This window comes from Spermophilus citellus (assembly GCF_964194105.1).
Source record: "Spermophilus citellus genome assembly, chromosome: 7".
NCBI lineage: Eukaryota > Metazoa > Chordata > Mammalia > Rodentia > Sciuridae > Spermophilus > Spermophilus citellus.
In genome coordinates this window covers 118,216,226-118,236,528 of record NC_138188.1, presented here as the reverse complement: position 1 = coordinate 118,236,528, position 20,303 = coordinate 118,216,226, and the positions used below count along the sequence as shown (strand labels likewise).

The window sequence follows — 20,303 nt, the reverse complement described above, 5'->3', positions numbered from 1 at the left end:
CTGTAGTTAGGCCCAAGTTCAAGAGAGGAAACTTTTTGGGGGATGGGCTTTTTCTTACTTTTGTGTGTTTCATGGGAATTAAGGAAATTGAATTAAAACTACCTTTGATTAAGAACAGGGAGGCAGCACTGAGAAAGTGATACATTCCCAGTTACATGGGGAAATGAGACACAAAACCTTCCATGTAGAGTTGGTATCAGGGATGATTGGCCTCCTGCCTCAGCTTGAAAATGCAGCTTCAGATACACATTTCATGAGGCTTACGTGTGCCTTCTATTTTGGTTTGTTTTATATTTACAAAATAGAAATAAATTTATTATTTTTATTTTAAATGATGTGTGATCACTACTAATATTCAGAGACATAAAAATGAAAAGCACCTCTAACACTTTCATCTGGAGATAACTATTTTTAATATTCTGTTTTACTTTTTTTCCCAGATGTTTTTAGCCACATCATGCAGGTATATACATATACAAGACCATTTATAATATTTCTTTCTTTCTAAACGATTTTAATAAGCTGAATAACATTACCCATATAACTTATTTTTTCCCATAATTTGGACATCTTTACATGATACTAATATATACTCATTTTTTAATTATTGTATTGTATTTGATCATATGGCATAACATTTTATTTGGTCAATTCTGTATTGATTGATACTCAAGTCTCACTATAAATTTTTGGTATTATACATAATATTATATGTTTAATTTTGCTACTATATGCCATATTTTTCTATTAGACATAATGTGATGAACAAATAAACGCATTTGTGTGTGTGTGTGTGTGTGTGTGTGTGTGTGTATGTCTTTGTGCAGTTGTCTAGATTATTCCCTTAGAATACATTTTTAGTATTGGAAGAAAATTCGCAAATTTAAAAAACTTTACTCAATTTTAAGTAATCTTATGCCCTCTTACTACCCACAAAACAGATAAATTGCTTACAATCTGGTGAGTTTTCAAGCAACAATCCTATGAAATCTTGAAGAGAAATTGGTAATTATTTCATACTACTCTTCCTTAAGATCAACGTCTGGTTTCCTTGTATTAAAGAGGAGAAAGTGGATAATGATGTTCATCACATTGTAATGCAAACAAACAAACAAAAACAAAGTACATGTATAAAGGCATGAATTGGCCTTTATGAACGTACTTTATATATAAAGATATGAAAAATTGTGCTGTATATGTGTAATAAGAATTGTAATCATTCCACTTCATATATTTAAAAAAAATAAAATAAAATAAATTTTTTAAAAGAAGAGAAAATGGAAGACTTGCAGTTTCCTTTTTTTCTGTGCAGAATCCCTCTGCTTCTGTGCTGTGCTAAAAGATCCTGTGGGATCATGGATTGTAGTTAGAAGTGTGGGTTATTGAGCTTACCCACTAGTGCCCCTGTTTATTTAACCTTTGGGGTGTTGACAGTTTCCAGAATGTCTTTTTTCCATCATAGCCTATTTTGCTGTAGCTAGGACGCAGATGATTTATTTTTCTAACCAGAGAACTTCTTTTCCCTCGTTTTAGGCTGAAGAATGTCAACAATTGGGAGTTTTGAAGGATTCCAGCCAGTGTCTCTGAAGCAAGAGGGAGATGACCAGCCCTCTGAAACTGATCACCTGTCCATGGAGGAGGGAGATCAAGATAAGACCCCTGTGAGGAGGGAAATCTCAAGACAGTCAAGTGTAACTAAATCAACACTTTGCCCCAATCCTTATCACCAGCCTTATATCTCACGGAAGTACTTCGTTACAAGGGTAAAAGCTTTTAAATACTATGTAAAATTGTTTTAAAAAAATCTTAATGCCCTTCTGTGTGCCACAAGTCTTGCCACGTGGTTGCACTATTTTTTATTCTCATGTAATAATAGCAATGATCATGATGGAGATATCTTTATTCCCATTGTACAGATGAAGGACCTAAACTTCAGAAAAGTTAAATGTCTGTTCTTGACATCCCAGATAGTATCAAGGAGAAACAGTTGCTCTAGGATTTGGATCTTTGGTTCCTTAGTCTTGTGTTCATGCTAAATTTGGCTTCAGAAAACTAATGTTTTATGCAGAGTGAATCTATAATATAGCAGCTAGAATGTAAAGCTGGGAACCTGGTGTTTGTTTGGAAAAAGACATAGATTGTGAAATGGAAAAGGGTTTCTGGGAATAGGCTGAATCTCCAGGATTGAGGCTGGGTACTGTTGTTCTGTTGTGGGGATATGCACTTTAAAATCTCAAGTAGCTGCAGTCTGGAGCTGAGCTGTCTCACCTGTGAAGTGCAGTACAGCTGGGGAGTAAATGGGTGAGAATGAGGCTCTTTTTTTTTTTAATTATTTTATTGTTGGTTGTTCAAAACATTACATAGTTCTTATTATACCATATTTCACAGATTGATTCAAGTGGGTTATGAACTCCCATTTTTACCCCGTATACAGATTGCTGTGTCACATCAGTTACATTTCCATTGATTTACAAATTGCCTTTCTAGTGACTGATGTATTCTGCTGTCTATCCCATTCTCCACTGTCCCCTCACCCCTCCCCTCCCCTCCCCTCCCCTACTCTCTCTCCATCCCCTCTACTATAAATCGTTTCTTCCACTTATATAATTTTTCTCCTACTCCTCCTTTCCTCTTATATGTAATTGTGTATAACCCTGAAGCTCACCTTCCAGTTCCATGCAATTTCCCTTAACTTTCACTTTCCCTCCCGCCTATCATCCCTGTTTAATGTTATTCTTCTTCTCCAGCTCTTCGTCTCTACCCTGTCCTTGGTTACTCCCCTTATATCAAAGAAGACATTTGACATTTGTTTTTTAAGGATTGGCTAGCTTCACTTAGCATAATCTGCTCTAATGCCATCCATTTCCCTCCAAATTCTATGATTTTGTCATTTCTTATTGCAGAGTAATACTCCATTGTGTATAAATGCCACATTTTTTTAATCCATTCATCTATTGAAGGGCTTCTAGGTTGGTTCCACAATCTTGCTATCGTGAATTGTGCTGCTATGAACATCGATATAGCAGTGTCCCTGTAGCATGCTCTTGTTAGGTCTTTAGGGAATAGACCGAGGAGGGGAATAGCTGGGTCAAATGGTGGTTCCATTCCCAACTTTCCAAGAAATCTCCATACTGCTTTCCAAATTGGCTGCACCATTTTGCAGTCCCACCAACAATGAACAAGTGTACCCATTTCCCCGCATCAGAATGAGGCTCTTTTAACTGGACGTAAAAAGGTGTCTTAAATTTATTGCATCTGGATCAGGTACTTCCTGGGTTTCTAATACCTTCCCTCTTGAGCTTTTTTTTTTTTTTTTTAATCTTCTTTCTCAGTTCTTCAATGTTATCGTCAATAAAGGTAGTGGTTACTTATTATCAATTAGGGGTAAAATTAGGGAATTGCACTGTGACCTCAGAGGTGTGATTTTATTGTGCAAGGAATATTCTTTGGTTGAAAAAAATGTTTTTCAACTTAATATCATAAATATTTGGGGCCAAGAATTTGCGACTATTTACAAAGATTTCACTAATGAATTCTGATTTAGTATCCTTACAAATATATTTTTAAGATAAACTTTTAACTAAAGCAACTGAATGTGTGTGAGTTTGTGTGTGTGTCTGTGTGTGTGGTGTATGTGTGTGTGTGTGTGTGTGTGTGTGCGCGTGTGTGTCTGGTTGTGTGTGCTTAAACATTATGTAGACTCTTATGTGCAAGGTGCTTTGGTAGGTTCTATATTATGTGTGTGTTTATGTGTTTTTGCATATGTCAAACATATGGTTTGCTTTCCAAAATATGTGAACTTTATTGAATCTGCGAAGTTAAGTTGAGAGATAGAGCTGCAAAGGAAATCAAAGCATCCTCTAGAGGTTTATAATCTTTGATATTGATGAAATTGGGGTTTGATGAAAAGGAGCAACACAGTGATATAGAGTAAGGTATTTATCACTGGGAGCCAAGGCAATCGTGAAACCTGACTAAAACTCCATGTAGAGATGTTGTCTTTGCATCTGGTGATGGGCCTAATTTGGTATAGGTCAACCAGTAAGCAGTTGAAAAGAGGGAATAGAGAATAGTGAAGAGGGAAAAAATACATGGCAAAACTGAAATTTCTCAGAACGAAGTAAACCTTTGTCTATCTGCCACCATCTAACTTTGATGATATGCATCTTATGTATGTATGTTTGTATGTATTTATTTATAACCCAGAGCATGCCAGGAAAGTACTCTACTACCGAGCCACATCCCCAGCACTGGGATACATTTTTAGTAGCTGGCAACTATTATCACTGCACTGCTCACTTAGCCAACCCAGGGTTAGGAGAATCTCAGGGAGGAAATCAGACTAATATGGATATACTGGTACAGGTTCCACTCCTTATCATCAAGGGGACCAGGTAGTAGTTGTCTTGAACATGAGCTGTCCCAGTGTATAAATGACCTATACTGATTTTCAGCAAGGAAAAGGACAGAAATTTCATGTTTGCCTTTTGAATCTTGCCCAGATGTCTCTTTCAGCCAACTCCACTTTGAAAATAAAGCAAACACAATTCTAGAAAATGTAGTTCCAGCTTAGATAAATTGACACAGTCCAAAGCCACTACATATGTTATTATATATTTCCATAATGCTTTTATTATTGTGTCTCTGTGTGACTTATATAATCAATTCACACCCTTTATCTGTTTGGTTCCCTGCAGTGAAACTGTGTGGTAGGCAGGGGAGGGCTTACCATATTTTTCTTAAAAGTGAACATATTGAAATTTCAGAGGAGTGAATTAACCTCTGAAAGCCACACACTATTAATGGAAAATCTGCAGCTAGATTCTGAATCTGCCTACCCAGTCAAATGCACTGCTCTTCTTATCATGCACAATTGAATTTATGGCCCTTGTATAAGAGTTTTCAGTGAATCAGTCTAATCAGCGTGAAGAACATCTTCTTCAGGTGTGTAGAAAACAACCCTAAGTTCTCAAAAGCTTATTCTCATTTTATTGGGGAGTCTATTGTGTATCTGAGAACTCTTTATTGGCCATGAGGGCAAAATTCCCAGGGCACTCAACATTTGCTCTCCTTCAGACTAAAAGGCATGAGTTCTTTCTAGCCTGTGAGCATAACCAATGTGTGTTAGCACATGTGAGGATAATGAAAGGACAACTGTTGATTCAACTGAAATTTATAATGACAGGCTTTTTAAAAAATAAATAAATCATAGCCGACTTTCTCTTCTATCAGACGCCGTGTCTCTGATTTAATATCGAGCTCCTTAATCCATTTTGAGTTAACTTTTGTGCATGGCGAGAGAAAGGGATTCAGTTTCATTTTGATGCAAATGGATTTCCAGTTTTCCCAGCACCATTTGTTGAAGATGCTATCCTTCCTCCATTGCATGCTTTTAGCCCCTTTATCAAATATAAGATAGTTGTAGTTTTGTGGATTGGTTACTGTGTCTTCTATTCTGTACCATTGGTCCACTCGCCTGTTTTGGTACCAGTACCATACTGTTTTTGCGACTATTGCTCTGTAGTATAGTTTGAAGTCTGGTATCGCTATACCACCTGATTCACACTTCCTGCTTAGCATTGTTTTTGCTATTCTGGGTCTTTTATTATTCCATATGAATTTCCTGATTGTTTTATCTATTTCTACAAGAAATGCTGTTGGGATTCTGATTGGGATAGCATTGAACTTATAGACAACTTTTGGTAATATTGCCATTTTGATGATGTTAGTTCTGCCTATCCATGAACAGGGTATATTTTTCCATCTTCTGAGGTCTTCTTCTATGTCTCTTTTTAGGGTTCTGTAGTTTTCCTTGTATAGGTCTTTCACCTCTTTTGTTAGGTTGATTCCCAGGTATGGGGTCAGGCTCCAAATTCCTCAATAGGACACCCATAGCGCAAGAGTTAACAACCAGAATCAACAAATGGGACTTACTCAAACTAAAAAGTTTTTTCTCAACAAAAGAAACAATAAGAGAGATAAACAGGGAGCCTACATCCTGGGTACAAATCTTTACCCCACACACTTCAGATAGAGCCCTAATATCCAGAGTATACAAAGAACTCAAAAAATTAGATAATAAGATAACAAATAACCCAATCAACAAATGGGCCAAGGACCTGAACAGGCACTTCTCAGAGGAGGACATACAATCAATCAACAAGTACATGAAAAAATGCTCACCATCGCTAGCAGTCAGAGAAATGCAAATCAAAACCACCCTAAGATACCATCTCACTCCAGTAAGATTGGCAGCCATTAAGAAGTCCAACAACAACAAGTGCTGGCGAGGATGCGGGGAAATGGGTACACTTGTTCATTGCTGGTGAGACTGCAAAATGGTGCAGCCAATTTGGAAAGCAGTGTGGAGATTTCTTGGAAAGCTGGGAATGGAACCACCATTTGACCCAGCTATTCCCCTTCTCGGTCTATTCCCTAAAGACCTAACAAGAGCATGCTACAGGGATACTGCTACATCGATGTTCATAGCAGCACAATTCACGATAGCAAGATTGTGGAACCAACCTAGAAGCCCTTCAATAGATGAATGGATTAAAAAAATGTGGCATCTATACACAATGGAGTATTACTCTGCATTAAGAAATGACAAAATCATAGAATTTGGAGGGAAATGGATGGCATTAGAGCAGATTATGCTAAGTGAAGCTAGCCAATCCTTAAAAAACAAATGCCAAATGTCTTCTTTGATATAAGGGGAGTAACCAAGGACAGGGTAGAGAGGAAGAGCTGGAGTAGAAGATTAACATTAAACAGGGATGATAGGCGGGAGGGAAAGGGAGAGTTAAGGGAAATTGCATGGAATTGGAAGGTGAGCCTCAGGGTTATACACAATTACATATAAGAGGAAAGGAGGAGTAGGATAAAAATTATATAAGTGGAAGAAACGATTTTTAGTAGAGGGGGTGGAGAGAGAGAAGGGGAGGGGAGGGGAGGGGAGGGGAGGGGGGATAGTGGAGAATGGGATAGACAGCAGAATACATCAGTCACTAGAAAGGCAATTTATAAATCAATGGAAATGTAACTGATGTGACACAGCAATCTGTATACGGGGTAAAAATGGGAGTTCATAACCCACTTGAATCAATCTGTGAAATATGGTATATTAAGAACTATGTAATGTTTTGAACAACCAACAATAAAAAATTATAAAAAAAAATAAATAAAGGATTAACTCAGTTTTACTAGCTTATAAACAACAGATCTCCTGATGTGGTGGCAGTTGAGAAAATGGAAAGGTGTGTGTGTGTGTGTGTGTGTGTGTGTGTGTGTGTGTATGAATTTCTTCATCTGAAAAGTGTGGATAAAAACCCCAGTCTTATGTCAGGTTTAAATATGCTAATTTTGTAAAAGTTCTCAGAGTATATGACACATTTATCAACATTTCATAAATTATTTCAAAATTGTTATTATGGATGCCTTTTCTCTGTTAACATTCACATTTCTATATGTGGTTATAAGAATGGCATTGAGATGCCCAAGATGTCACAGGAATTCCAGGATGAGATAGAAATGGAGATGTTAGGGTCTATAGGAGTAAATAAGAGCCAGTTTATTTTCTGAAGAGATAATTAAATAAAACCAAGACTCATAAGGTTTCAAATCTATGAACCTCTTCAGAAAGTATCACTCCTTAGAGCTGAAGTGAAATCTGAGATGCTGTCGTACAGGGCTTCTTAATCGCTACTGTGCAAACAAATTAGATTCTGCACTTCTACAAACCTTCTGGCAACACTGAAGCTTTTTGTCCACAGATCACACTTTGTACCCCAAGGAGCTTGTCAATCCATTCATTTGCAGAGGGAAATAAAGGCCAGAAAGGGGGAGCTGCTGACTGAATCTCATATTATTAGTGAGCTTTGACTTGCCCATGAGGCTAGAAAGAGCAAAGCTGGGACTAGAACCAGTTTCCAGCTGCCATTTCATAATTCTGGGGCCAGTGCTTCAATGAAAAACAAAAACATTTATTACAGATCAAGAATTTGAGGGATAGATGTTGCAAATTCAGAAGAGCAGTGAGTGAATGAAAAGATTTCTTGGTCAGCATTTTATTTTACTAAAAGATTTAAAAATCATTGCACATAAAATGGTTTATCAATACAAAATCAGGAAATATGGATAAACAAAATAGAAGTCACCATAATCCCACTACTGAAAACTAACCAAACAGTATTGACTATTCACTTACACCTTTGGGTATATATCTTTTTAAACTTCTTACATATATAATTTTTATGTAAAGTGAGATTGTATGCTCAATATTATTTTCTATGTCAATAATATCCTTCTATATCATTTGTGTGTGTGTGTGTATGTGTGTGTGTGTGTGTGTGTGTGTGAATGAGAATTAAACCCAGGGCTTTGCATATGCTAGGCATGTACTCTACCACTGAGTTACACCTCCAGCCTTGTAACATTATTTTTAACAGTTCTATAATATCCCCCTGTGGGGATATACTGAAATTTATTCAACATTTGTTGGATATTTAGGTTATTTTTATGTGTATAATTTAAACTAGGAAGGAAAGCCATTTCTTGGCTTTCTGTGGCAGGATAAACTAACTCAGGTACCAGATAGACTTGTCAGTGCTATAATAAAAAGAATCAACTAAATGAATTTCAAGTTGGCTTTGTAAAAGGATGACTGAAATGAAAATTCAGATTAATTCTTGGCCAACAAGAGGTAATGTTAACATCTTAATCTCAGATATTAAATACAGGACTGAGTATCAGACCATGAAAGAAATCAGTCTGGTCCTTAAAACCTCATTGTTCTTTACTAATCAGTCAAAGGAGGTTATGTCCTTCTATCAGGCTTTCATACTATTATTTCCCCAATTGATACCCCTCTGACTTAGTTTAGGAGAATTCTGTTCAGTGGTAGAAGGTCTTAGAGAATGTCTAAAATACCCCATAAAGCACACAAAGGAGGTGTAACTTGTCCAACCAAGGTCGGGCAGCAACCTAGAGACCATGAAGGACTGGGAAGTAGGTCCAGAATTCAGGACTCTTGACACTTTCCAACACACTGCACTACCTCTGACCTAGACGAGTGAGTTAGAGGTCAGGAAGTGAAGGTCTAAACCCCTTGTCAGCTATACGCTTGATAACTTTTTCTTCCAGTTTGAGTTCATCTGCTATTATTGCTTAGACATATCTAAATACAGCCTAGTGCCTTCTCTGAACAAAAGTATCCCTCAAGGCTAATAACTTGAGGTACATTATGATAACCATCTTAGTTGTGGAGACTGTATTCAAAAGCAACTTCTTATGAAAGAAATAATACTTAATCCACATGGGGAAAGATATTTTTAAACTCCCTGTAGGACTCTATATTTGCAGATACCTTATCAGAAAGTTGAAAGCGATTTGGGATGGGGAATTATCTCTAAATTTGTACTTGAGAATGTAAATTACATACAAACTAATGGGACTAAAACTATTTGATCTTTTAATATTTAATTAATGGTTCCCCATGGCCTTTTTATAGCCTGTGTTCTATTGTGAGCAACGAGACTTTAATAAGCAGGTTCAGGACTTCCCATTGTGTAAAGAGATGTCATTGCTTCCATGACACTAATTTGGCTTTCATAGTCTCTCTCTTTCCCTCTTCGTTTGCTATAGGGTTCCCTGTGTCTTGCTCTCACATGGGGGATAAATACATCTATTAATTTTATTGTTATTGCCTGTGTGAACTTCTTTTTGGTCTAGAAAATAGATATCTCACTGAGCAAGAGGTTTCTCAACTCCCTGCTGTATACTGATATTCCTTGAAGATTGCAATAAAGATGATTTTTCTTTTTGAGGGCAGACCCTTAATAGCAATGTGACAAAACAGATTGTCTTCATTTTCAGGGAAAGACATGTTTACTTTGCCTTTATAAATCACATCTGATTTAGAGCTGATTTTATTACCATATGTTATCCTTGCAAAGTGATTTGTGTCTTACCATGATGGCGCTCACAGGAGAAACCTGAGTGCCTGAGTCTCTAGGAACATTCTTTCCTGTACCATCCCTTCCCCTTACTGTCCAACTGAGGAACTCCTTACATGGACAAGAGTATGGGTATTGATATAGTTTTTGTGACTAGTGACCCTTGGCTAGCATAGTTTAAGGAAATGCAGGAAAACACACATTTTGGGGGGATTCCCTGAGTAATTTGCCTTGATGGAAACTATACAGGGACAGACTGTAAGAGATGGTATTACTCATTATGCTTCTAATTTAAGTCTCAGAGCTAACTGTTGGATGGTATTATCCATTTGCTCCCCAAATTCTGGTATGATTATTTCCCTTCTATTTTATATTAGCAATAATGGGAAAGATGATAGATAGAATATTTGTTAGTCAGTGTTTGTCACTATTTTCATATGTGATGTTTCATGACATCTCCCAATATGTTATTATCTTATCCATGTAACATGTATGGATGTACAGACTATTGAGGTGACTTATCACACATCCCAAGAAAGGCTGAAATTTAAATACTGACATTCCAGGAAAAATTCAAAATGTTTGAACATTTTATTTTATTATTTCACTCAATATTTTTCACACTAGATGATAAATCTTAATTTATTATAGTGACCAACAATAATAAAATAAAGGAGAGTGAAATTCTTTATGGAGTTCCCTTTCTATATTTTATAAGGGCTTGACCATTATTCTCACTGAAGGTAAGAATAGCACACAGAGAGTTGGAGGGAGCTCCAGAGGCTACCAACCAGTTTGGTAAAGAAAAATCTTCATTTTTAGTATTGAACTTTTGAAAAGGTGTGCAGTAAAACATCACCTTTGTCCATTTCCATCAATTCTTCCCTCTATAGGAATCCACTCTTAATAGTTCTTATAGACCCTGCTAGAGCTTCTTCAGGCCAGTGCAAGTAAGTGGGAATACTAGTTCTTATTTCCACTTCTTTTTACACAGAAAGTGGCCTATTTTATTCTCTCTTCTGACAACTTTTGCCTTTCATTTGATAACATATTTGGAAATCTTTCCATATTAACACAAATTCCTTCATTATATTTATTCCTTTGTCATGTTACCTTGTATAAATTTACATCAAAATATATCTCACTAGTATCCTATTCATAGGTACTTATGGTTTTTCCCCCCAAAATGTTGCTACCCCAAAACAAGACTGCAAAGAATACACACTTGTCATTTGCACATATGCAGAAATTTCTGAATTTCAGAAGTGGAATATCTGGATTAAAGGTTAGATCATTTTTTATTATTTATTTATTCTAATTTGTTGTATACGATGGCATATATCATATAATATCATATATCATTTAATATCATACAGATAGAGCTCAAATTTTCAAGTCACTGATTATACACAAAGTATTTTCACACCATTTGTGTTTTCATACATGTACTTAGGGTAATGATGTCTAACTAATTCCACCATCATTCCTACCTTCTTGACCCCTCCCATTCCCTCCCTTCCATTTGCGCTATCTAAAGTTCCTCCATTCTTCCCATGCTCCCCCTTCATTACCATTATGAGTCAGCATCCTCATATCAAAGAAAACATTCAGCCTTTGGTTTTGGGGATTGACTTACTTCACTTAGCATTATATTCTCCAACTCTATTCATTACCTGAAAATGCCATGATTTTATTCTCTTTCAATGCCGAGTAATGTCCCACTGTGTATATATACCAAAGTTTCCCTATCCATTCATCTACTGAAGGGCATCTAGGTTGGTTCCACAATTTAGCTATTGCGAATTGTGCTACTATAAACATTGATATGGCTGTGTCCCTGTAGTATGCTGTTTTAAAGTCCTTTGGATATAGACCAAGGAGTTAGATAGCTGGGTCAAATTGTGGTTCCATTCCAAGTTTTCCAAGAAATCTCCATGCTGCTTTCCAGACTGGCTGCACCAATTTGCAGTCCCACCAACAATGTATGAGTGTGCCTTTTTCTCCACATCCTCGCCAACACTTATTGTTGTTTGTATTCTTGATAGCTGCCATTCTGACTGTGAGATGAAATCTTAAAGTAGTTTTGATTTTCATTTCTCTAATTGCTAGAGATGTTGAACAATTCTTAGCAAGAAGAGTGAAGCTAGTGGCATTACTATTCCTGACCTTAAACTATACTACAGAGCAATAGTAACAAAGACAGTATGGTATAGGCACTAAAACAGACCTATAGACCAATGGTACAGAATAAAGAACACAGAGACTAACCCACATAACTACAGTTATATTAGACAAAGATGCCAAAAACGTACATTGGAGAAAAGATTCAACAAATGGTGTTGGGAAAACTGGAAATCCACTTGTAACAAAATGAAATTAAACCTCTATCTCTTGCCATGCACAAATCTCACCTCAAAATGGATCAAGGACCTAGGAAAAAACCAGAGACCTTGCATCTAATGAAAGAAAAAGTAGACCCAAATCTTCATCATGTTAGATTAGGCCCCAATTTCCTTAATTAGACTCCTATAGCGCAAGAATTAAAATCAAGAATCAATAAATGGGATGGATTCAAACTGAAAAGCTTCTTCTCAGCAAAAAACAAAAAACAAAAAACAATCAGTGAGATGAATAGAGTGCCTACATTTTGGGAGCAAATCTTTACCAAAAGCACATCAGATAGATCACTAATCTCAAGGATATTTAAATCACTCAAAAACCTTAACACCAAAACAAACAAACAAACAAAACCAAAAAAAACAAAAAAACAAAAAACAAATAACCCAATCAACAAAGGAACTGATCAGACACTTCTCAGAAGAGGATATACAATCAATTAACAAACATATGAAAAAAATGTTCAATATCTCTAGCAATTAGAGAAATGCAAATCATTTTTCTTTTTCATTGATTTTGCCAATTACTTTACATAGGGAAGATAAGTAAGATTTAGAAAATGTTCTACATTATTATATTTATCTTCACATATTTTGGCAAAATGCCTGGAATAAAAGCATTCAATAAAATGCTTATTTGGGTATTATTTCATTATTCTCCAACTTCACTTTTTTCTTGAAATTATTAGTCTCACTACTGAATTATATTTGTGAGAGGCCAAAATTCTGTGATACAAAAAGAGAGAAAAGTACCCATGCTGACTCATCAAAGAAGCATTATTTTTTTTAAAGAAAACTTTGAACAGTGTACTTGGAAAAGTCAGACTGCAGAACGGGTGCCCAGGTTCGGTGAAGGGAGGACGGTCAGGAGATCATGGGAATTTCCCTCCAGGGCAGTTTAACCTTGCCTGCAGAATCTCAGGAAATGAGTGATGTTGGCACCAACTTCTCAGTTAGCACAAGTTCAAGGTGCATTGGACGGATGTTCCAGAAGTTACTGATTTCATGACAGGCTTCAGCAAGCCTGGGAGGCCATGTTAGCTCTCTGACAACTCTCTAGCCAGCAGCGGACAGTGGTAGAGTTAGAAATCACTCAGTCCACAGGCTGACTGTCCAACTCAGTGAGAAACTTGTTAAAATGATGGAATCAGAGTCTCTCACTCTAAGGGCTTTGATCATATTTCCCCGAAGGTTTATAGGATGTTTTGCTCATCAGCTTGTCTCATAAAATTTTGGCTTAGTCCAGTCTCTCATCTCACTGGCAAAGAAATGGAGGTCCAGGAAAATCAAATAATTAGCTATCATCACAGAGTTAATCAGTGACAGATCTGGAATATGAACCCAGGTCACTCAATGCTGTTCATTCCTGGATGATGGGTTTGGGGAGGAGCTAAGTAAGTAACACTGTATCATTTACCCTCCTTTCAGCTGAAGGAGCTCAATTCCTTTCTTGTTTTTCATAGATAGATTCCCATAATCTTTTCCTTAACAAATGGACATTATGTTCTAAGTGTTTCAGAGCCTTTTATCAAAGGTAGAAAAAAACAAGCAAATGATAATCATACAACCAGCAGGTATTTGAATCAGTCCTGGCCAGGCTAGGGTCACTGTTTCCTTTTGTGAGAGCAGGGTCTTATACTAAGAGGATTAGGAATGTTAATATTTACAGCAGTTTAGATATTTGGTATTAAAGTCCTATTATACAGAGAATACATATGAGATATTACAACTGAATTGTCATTACTGCAGCCCAGTACTGGGAACAAAGTCAGCACCATGTTAGATACCCAAAAATGAAGGGTCAATTTTCTTGTAATCTCTTCCTATCAATAAAATAAAACAGCTTAGATTTTATAAGTCTCAGGCTATAGTGGTTCTCCACCTTGACTGGGTATAGGGATAATCTGGGATGCTTTAAATTTCCTGGTATACTTAGACATGGGCCCCATCCACTGAGTTTCTGGTATACTCGTTCTAGTCTGCATCTTTGGTGTTAGGATTTTTCAAACCTCCCTGGCAATTCTGGTGTGCAACCAAGGACTGAGAATAGTTGCCTTGATGGCATTGATTCTTATAAGTACAAACTTCACAATGACAACATCACCTGGGAACTTGTTGGAAATACAAATTATCTTTTTCCTGACCCAGACTGACAGAATAAGAAATTCTGGGATGATCCCATAAATATGTATTCCAACACATACTCCAGGTGATTTCCATGTGCACCAAAGTTTATGATCTTTGAGCTAGAAAGTATGAACTTATCAGTGATACTCTCAGTTACCAGTGATGAATTCTGCTCCCTCACCTGTTGAAGTACAACATTAGAGAAGCATGCTGAGGCAAGAATATAAAGCAGGGTTTGTTTAAAAAGGGTAACATAGACTTCTCCCGGGAGGGAGAAGGGGGCCATAGCTGGTATCCTGGTATCCCAAGAAGCGAGGGGTTTTGCCTTTTTTATATGTCTTAGGATTCCTTTGTTCTCCTGGTCTCTTCCCCTTATCTTTTTCTTCCTGAGCAGGGACTAGGCCCAGGAGATCCTTTGTAGGATGGCCAAAAGGTGGGAAACAGGTGGGCTGGAGGGGCTGGGGAGAAATGATCTGGACAGGAAGAGGGCAAAATTAACAACTCCCTTAGGGAGGGACAATCCCTGGGACAGGTTACCTTAGCAGCAGGTTGGAGCAGGGGCAGGTTATCTTGGTGAGGGTGAATGAAGGTCTCTGAAGGCATTAGCATTTCAATCCTTCTCCAACTTTCTGGACTCAAATTGGCCTCCTCGAACAGATCTGACTTGATTTACCTATCTCGACTCACTGCCAGTCTAGTTCAGGCTTCATTAGGATAGGTGTCGATCAATAAGTAGAACTAGGCCAGTAAGCAGAAACACTTATTTGGGAAAGAGCCAAGAAAGTGAGGCAAAAAGGTAAAAAAAAAAAAAAAAAAAAAAAAAAAAAAAAACTCATCTCTCAGAATGAGCTAAAATTTATGATCAAAGCATTGGAAGAAAAATGCTATTCTGTTTTATTGAAGTGCTCTCCTAAGAGAAAGGTTTGATTTAAAAATGTATACAGTTCTAAATACTTGAAATTTCCTGATTAACATACTTGGAAAAATTGGTCCTCTGAAAATGGCTGTCTGCATTTGCATGAGAAAGTAGGAGTAAGACTTGGATTACTTTTGCTTCACCAATGCTCAGCAAATTGGTAAAAACTAGAGTTCAAGGCTAAGATCTCAGGCTGGCAGTGTGTAGAATAAATGTGCAACTGCAAGAATGGTACCTTCCCTGAATTGCTTTGTGGAGGAACGGCTGGGTTATTCTAACAAATCTGGGATATTCTAACAAAGTGGCCTAATCTTCTCTAAACTAGGTATTTTCTTCTTCCCTGCAGCCAGGGGCCATTGAGACTGCCCTGGAGGACTTGAAAGGCCACATAGCTGAGACTTATGGAGAGACCATTCAAGGCTTCTGGCTCCTGACAGAGTGAGTAGCTATGGCCAAAGGAACTAGAGTGGAAATGTTTTCCTTGACATCACTATAGCAGAACAAGAAATGAACCTCTGATAGATTTTCTTCTGGTTGCTATATGAGAATTGATTGGCTTTTCCATCTAGGAAGACAAGTTCCTTCTGTCGCATGGCTGATCAAATGGCCAGTTTGGACTTTTCCTGTTGTTATCTGGGCTGATCCTCTTGTTTGGCCATTACTAAGGCTACTTCAGGGCAGGCCTGTGGCATGGCTCTCAATGACTGATGCATTAACTTCCTAAATCTCTAGTTCTAGTCTCATTTCCTATAACCATGTTGGGCTATTAATCATTCCATTCCAGTGTAATGGCAAGAAAGTAGAGTTCAAGGTTAAGATCTCAGGCTGGCAGTGTGTAGAATAAATGTGCAACTTCAAGAATGGCACCTTCCCTGAATTGCTTTGAGTAGGAAAGGGAATTAATGGATCAACTTGTATAGTTTAAATTGTATTTTATGTACAGTCAGCCATATAAGAAGGCATACTAGGCCACCTGTGGAAATTAGGATAAAAAACAAGTCTAACACATAAGTCCTTATATTATTACCCTCCTGCATTTACCCCTCAAGGCTTATCTTTAGTGATGAGAGTTCTCATTGCAAATTTTCAGCATGCAGATGTTTGCCGCAGTCTGGCTGGGCACAATTCAGGAGCCACTTGTCAAAAGAAACTAACTTTATTTTTAGAACTACAAACGCCAAACAAAACAGCTCCTCAGGGAAAACCCCTCAGAGCCCAACTGCCACCAACGGCTTCCCACAAGCCTCTCACCCCCACACAAACCTCACCACCTCCCACAATCCTCCTGTTCTTGAGGCCCATTGGCTGGGTTGCGTGGGCGGAGCCAAAGAAGTCCCCCAATGAGCAGCTCCGTGGAGGAGCCAATCAGCTAGATGTTGCTGGGGCTGCTGTGAGCCAATCATCAGCCGGCAGTCTGAAGGGCAGGGAAACAGCCCAATGAACATCACTGCAGAGGAGCCAATCAGCTAGATGTTGCTGGGGCCGCTGTGAGCCAATCATCAGCTGGCAGCTGGTTGCTGGCAGCTGGAAGTTTGCTGGGGCCCCTTTGGCTGTGGCTCTCAACAGATGTTTAACTTTTTGTTGTGCCTAGAAACTATTGTCTGAGTGACCCTTTCTTTACCCACCCAGTGAATATTAGTGATTGCATGTTTTTTACAATAAAAAGCAAAATATCCACATGATAAGGGAAAGAGGCAACTCTTTTATTTAATTAATTTATTTATTTACGACAGAACACATAATATTAAATGGAAAATGTGAATATCCTTCTATGACACTTAATGTTTTCAATAACTTCTGTTTTCTGGCCTGGTAACCTGATTGCCAAAGAATCCCACAGAAAAGCTCAGTGATTCCTATACTATGAGGGAAGAATAATTTAATTAAGTCAGACATATTTAACTCAGTTGAAAGAGAGCAACACTTGAAAGTTTAACATCCCAGGCCAGCAGAACAAATGCCTCAACTAACAGGAAATAGAGCCAAACTACCTGTGAGTCTGTCTGATTAATCTCTATTTTATACTATTCTTTCAAATGGGTTCCCAGAATTGGATGAATAGAACTTTTGAAATACAACTTGCCTGTCCAATTTGAGCCTTTGTTTTTTCATCTATAAAATGGTTCTTTAGAAGACTAAATAAGATGATATCTGCAAAGTGTCTATAACATAGAGGATTTTCTTTTATTTTTAAATATATTTTCATTATACATAAGAATAGGATTCATTTTTACATAATTATAAAAGCATCGAATGTAATGTGCTCTAATTCAGCCCCCAGTAATTTCCTTTTCTTTACCCTCCTCCCTCCTGTTCCCTTCTCTCTACTGAAGTCTTTCTGTTATTTACTTATAGTATTTTTTTTTAAATTAGTGTCTTTTGGATATACACGATAGTGAGATTTACTTTAGTGTCCTCCTCTATTCCCAAGCATGAACTATCAATTAAAGACTGCTTCTCCATCCTCCTCCTCTCCATTTTCCTTTCCATCTTCTCCTTCCCTTTCCCCTTCTTCATCTTTTGTTGTCTCTACCTTTATTTGCATCCTATTCCACCTCTATCATTTTTGAGTTAACTCTAATGAAAACGGAAGCCTATAATTCAGGCTTTTCAATAAGTAACTTTTAACAGTCTCCATTTTATTCCTACCCCCCATTCTCCTTACACAGAGTAAAATTTGACTTAAGCAAATAAAAACCCTACTTTAATTAGGACGATGTCCACATAGATTCTAGAGGTACAATCAGAAGTAAATTCTTAACCTAATTTGTTTTGGTAATGCATCTCTCTTATAAGGAAGAATACACAAATATGGCCTTTCAAAATCTAGTTGTAACCCTTTTTGAGTTCTCAAATGATGGACCATTAACTTAATTAATATTGTATATTTTAAAAGTTTGGTTTTATTTGTATAAAAATGTGCCTTTTTGTTTGTTTGATGTTTGTTTAGTGATTATAAAGACTTGCAGATATAAGTAGTCCAAAGATAAATCAGATTGTTCAATCTGCATGCAAGCTTAGCACCATAATTCTAGGTGCTTGACTTAATATGAACTATAATAATTAGTACAATCATTAGTTTTCAGATAAATATGAACAGCTATGTCCCAAAGACCCAAACTTTAAACCCAGTTTTGAATCTAATAAGAAGTTCTGAAATGGGTAAAGCCTATCTATAGACTCATTTTTCATTTCTCCTTTATTTTTTGGTACTCATCTAAATTAAGGACAACAATGAGTGATCTATCTTGTGTACATGGGGTTCCATGCAATCATGTTTGCTTTCACATTTCTTTCCTACAGTTTGGAACCGATCTCACTTTATATGAGATGGGTTTGGTATTCTTTTCAGTCTGCCTCTCTGCCATAATTCTTTAATTTCTCCTTCTAATTAAAAGATGGTTTCAAGAAAGGTTCTGATTTTAGTCATTTCCACCATGGTGAGAATTGCTACTTTCTTCTCTTTGCTACTTAAACCTTAAAGCTTGTCCTTTGGGGTCTTGTGCAATGGGAAGGGCTGTCTTCTGAACTAAATGAATGAGGCTCAGTCACTGTGACTGTTCAGACACAGGAGGGAGGCCCCATTGTCAGAAAGAGGAGGGTTGACAGAAGCTCCCAAAGGTCTTGAATAGTTAAAAGAAACAGTAGCAATGAAAACAAACAAAATGGACTGCTAAAACAGCAACAGCAAAACAATAAAAACCAAATCAAACAAACAAACATACAAGCTCAGAAAGAGAGAGCCTGGGACTACCCTGCCCCTTGCTTCTTTATAGAGAAGAGAGACTCATTCATTCAGGTCCCATGAATTATAAAATCCTCAATGTAGACCAACTTCTTTAATCCCACCAACCACACAAGACCCTCTCATAACACTTCTGTGTATGATGGAGATGATGGGGCTTCATACATATTGACTCTCAGCTCCTGCATGGAGATGAGATGACTCTGGTTGCTCTTCCAGTAATGCGAAGTATATCTGCTTTTAAATAAGAATTCCAGTTTCAGAATGATGAATGTAAAAGGCCTTTTTAATATACATGGCACATTAAAGCATATGTTTACATTTGTAAATTTGCTTCAACTTCCTGCAACCTTGTTGCTTTTATGATCACCATTTTACAAATAAGAAATGGAGGTTGGGGTGCATAAAATGGCCAAATGGAGAGGTAGAAGTGATAGAGCGGGGAAGATGGACAACACCCCTCTAGTAGTCATGAGGCTGATTGGGTTCTGATTCTTTCCAAAAGGTGTAAGATGCAGGTGTGCAGTGATTGATGAGCTCAATTCAGTCATTAGTCATGGTTGGTCAGACTCCTAGAAATAGTTTGATGAAGGAAGACAACGTGGGAATTCTCAGGAGGAGAAATTGGAGAAGTAAATGCTTATGGGCCTTTTGCATTATGCTAAAAAATTGAGATTCTATCCCATTAATGATGTGAAGACACTGAAGGGTTGGCAAAAAGCAAATGTATTGACATTTTCTGAAGATCAGTATAAGCCCATAATCAGTTATTTAAAATCTTTGGAAACTGATGTGAATCAGAACTGAGAATTTTTCAGATTTTAGAATGGTAAAACAAGCTGGGCATATTGGTGCATACCTATTTTCCCAATGACTAGGAGGCTGAGGCTGGAGGATTGTAAGTTCAAAGCCAACCTCAGCAACTGAGTGAGACCCTGTCTCAAAAAAAAAAAAAATGTGGATGTGGCTCAGTGGCTAAACACTCCCTTGGTTTAATCCCTGGCACCTCCCTCGCAAAAGTAAAACAATGCATATTATTTATTATTTTATGTCCCAAGTAGAAATGTAAGAATCTAAGATAGCCTCCCCCTTAATTAAATATAGTAATTATTTTGAAGGGAAATGTGTGATTCAAAGTAAGATAAATAAAACTATAGATGGCAGGT

General features: G+C 37.3%; 1 protein-coding gene across 1 annotated transcript in view; it reads left to right on the top strand.

Annotated features, from left to right (window-relative positions):
• The window catches only part of TPRG1 (tumor protein p63 regulated 1), a 148,544-nt gene that overhangs the window by 24,065 nt on the left and 104,176 nt on the right, over positions 1 to 20,303 (top strand). The window contains exons 2-3 of the mRNA XM_081302705.1: positions 1,534 to 1,763; positions 15,739 to 15,830. Of these exons, the coding sequence (XP_081158831.1) occupies positions 1,542 to 1,763; positions 15,739 to 15,830 (314 nt within the window). The 5' untranslated portion in view covers positions 1,534 to 1,541. The remainder of the gene's footprint in view (positions 1 to 1,533; positions 1,764 to 15,738; positions 15,831 to 20,303) is intronic.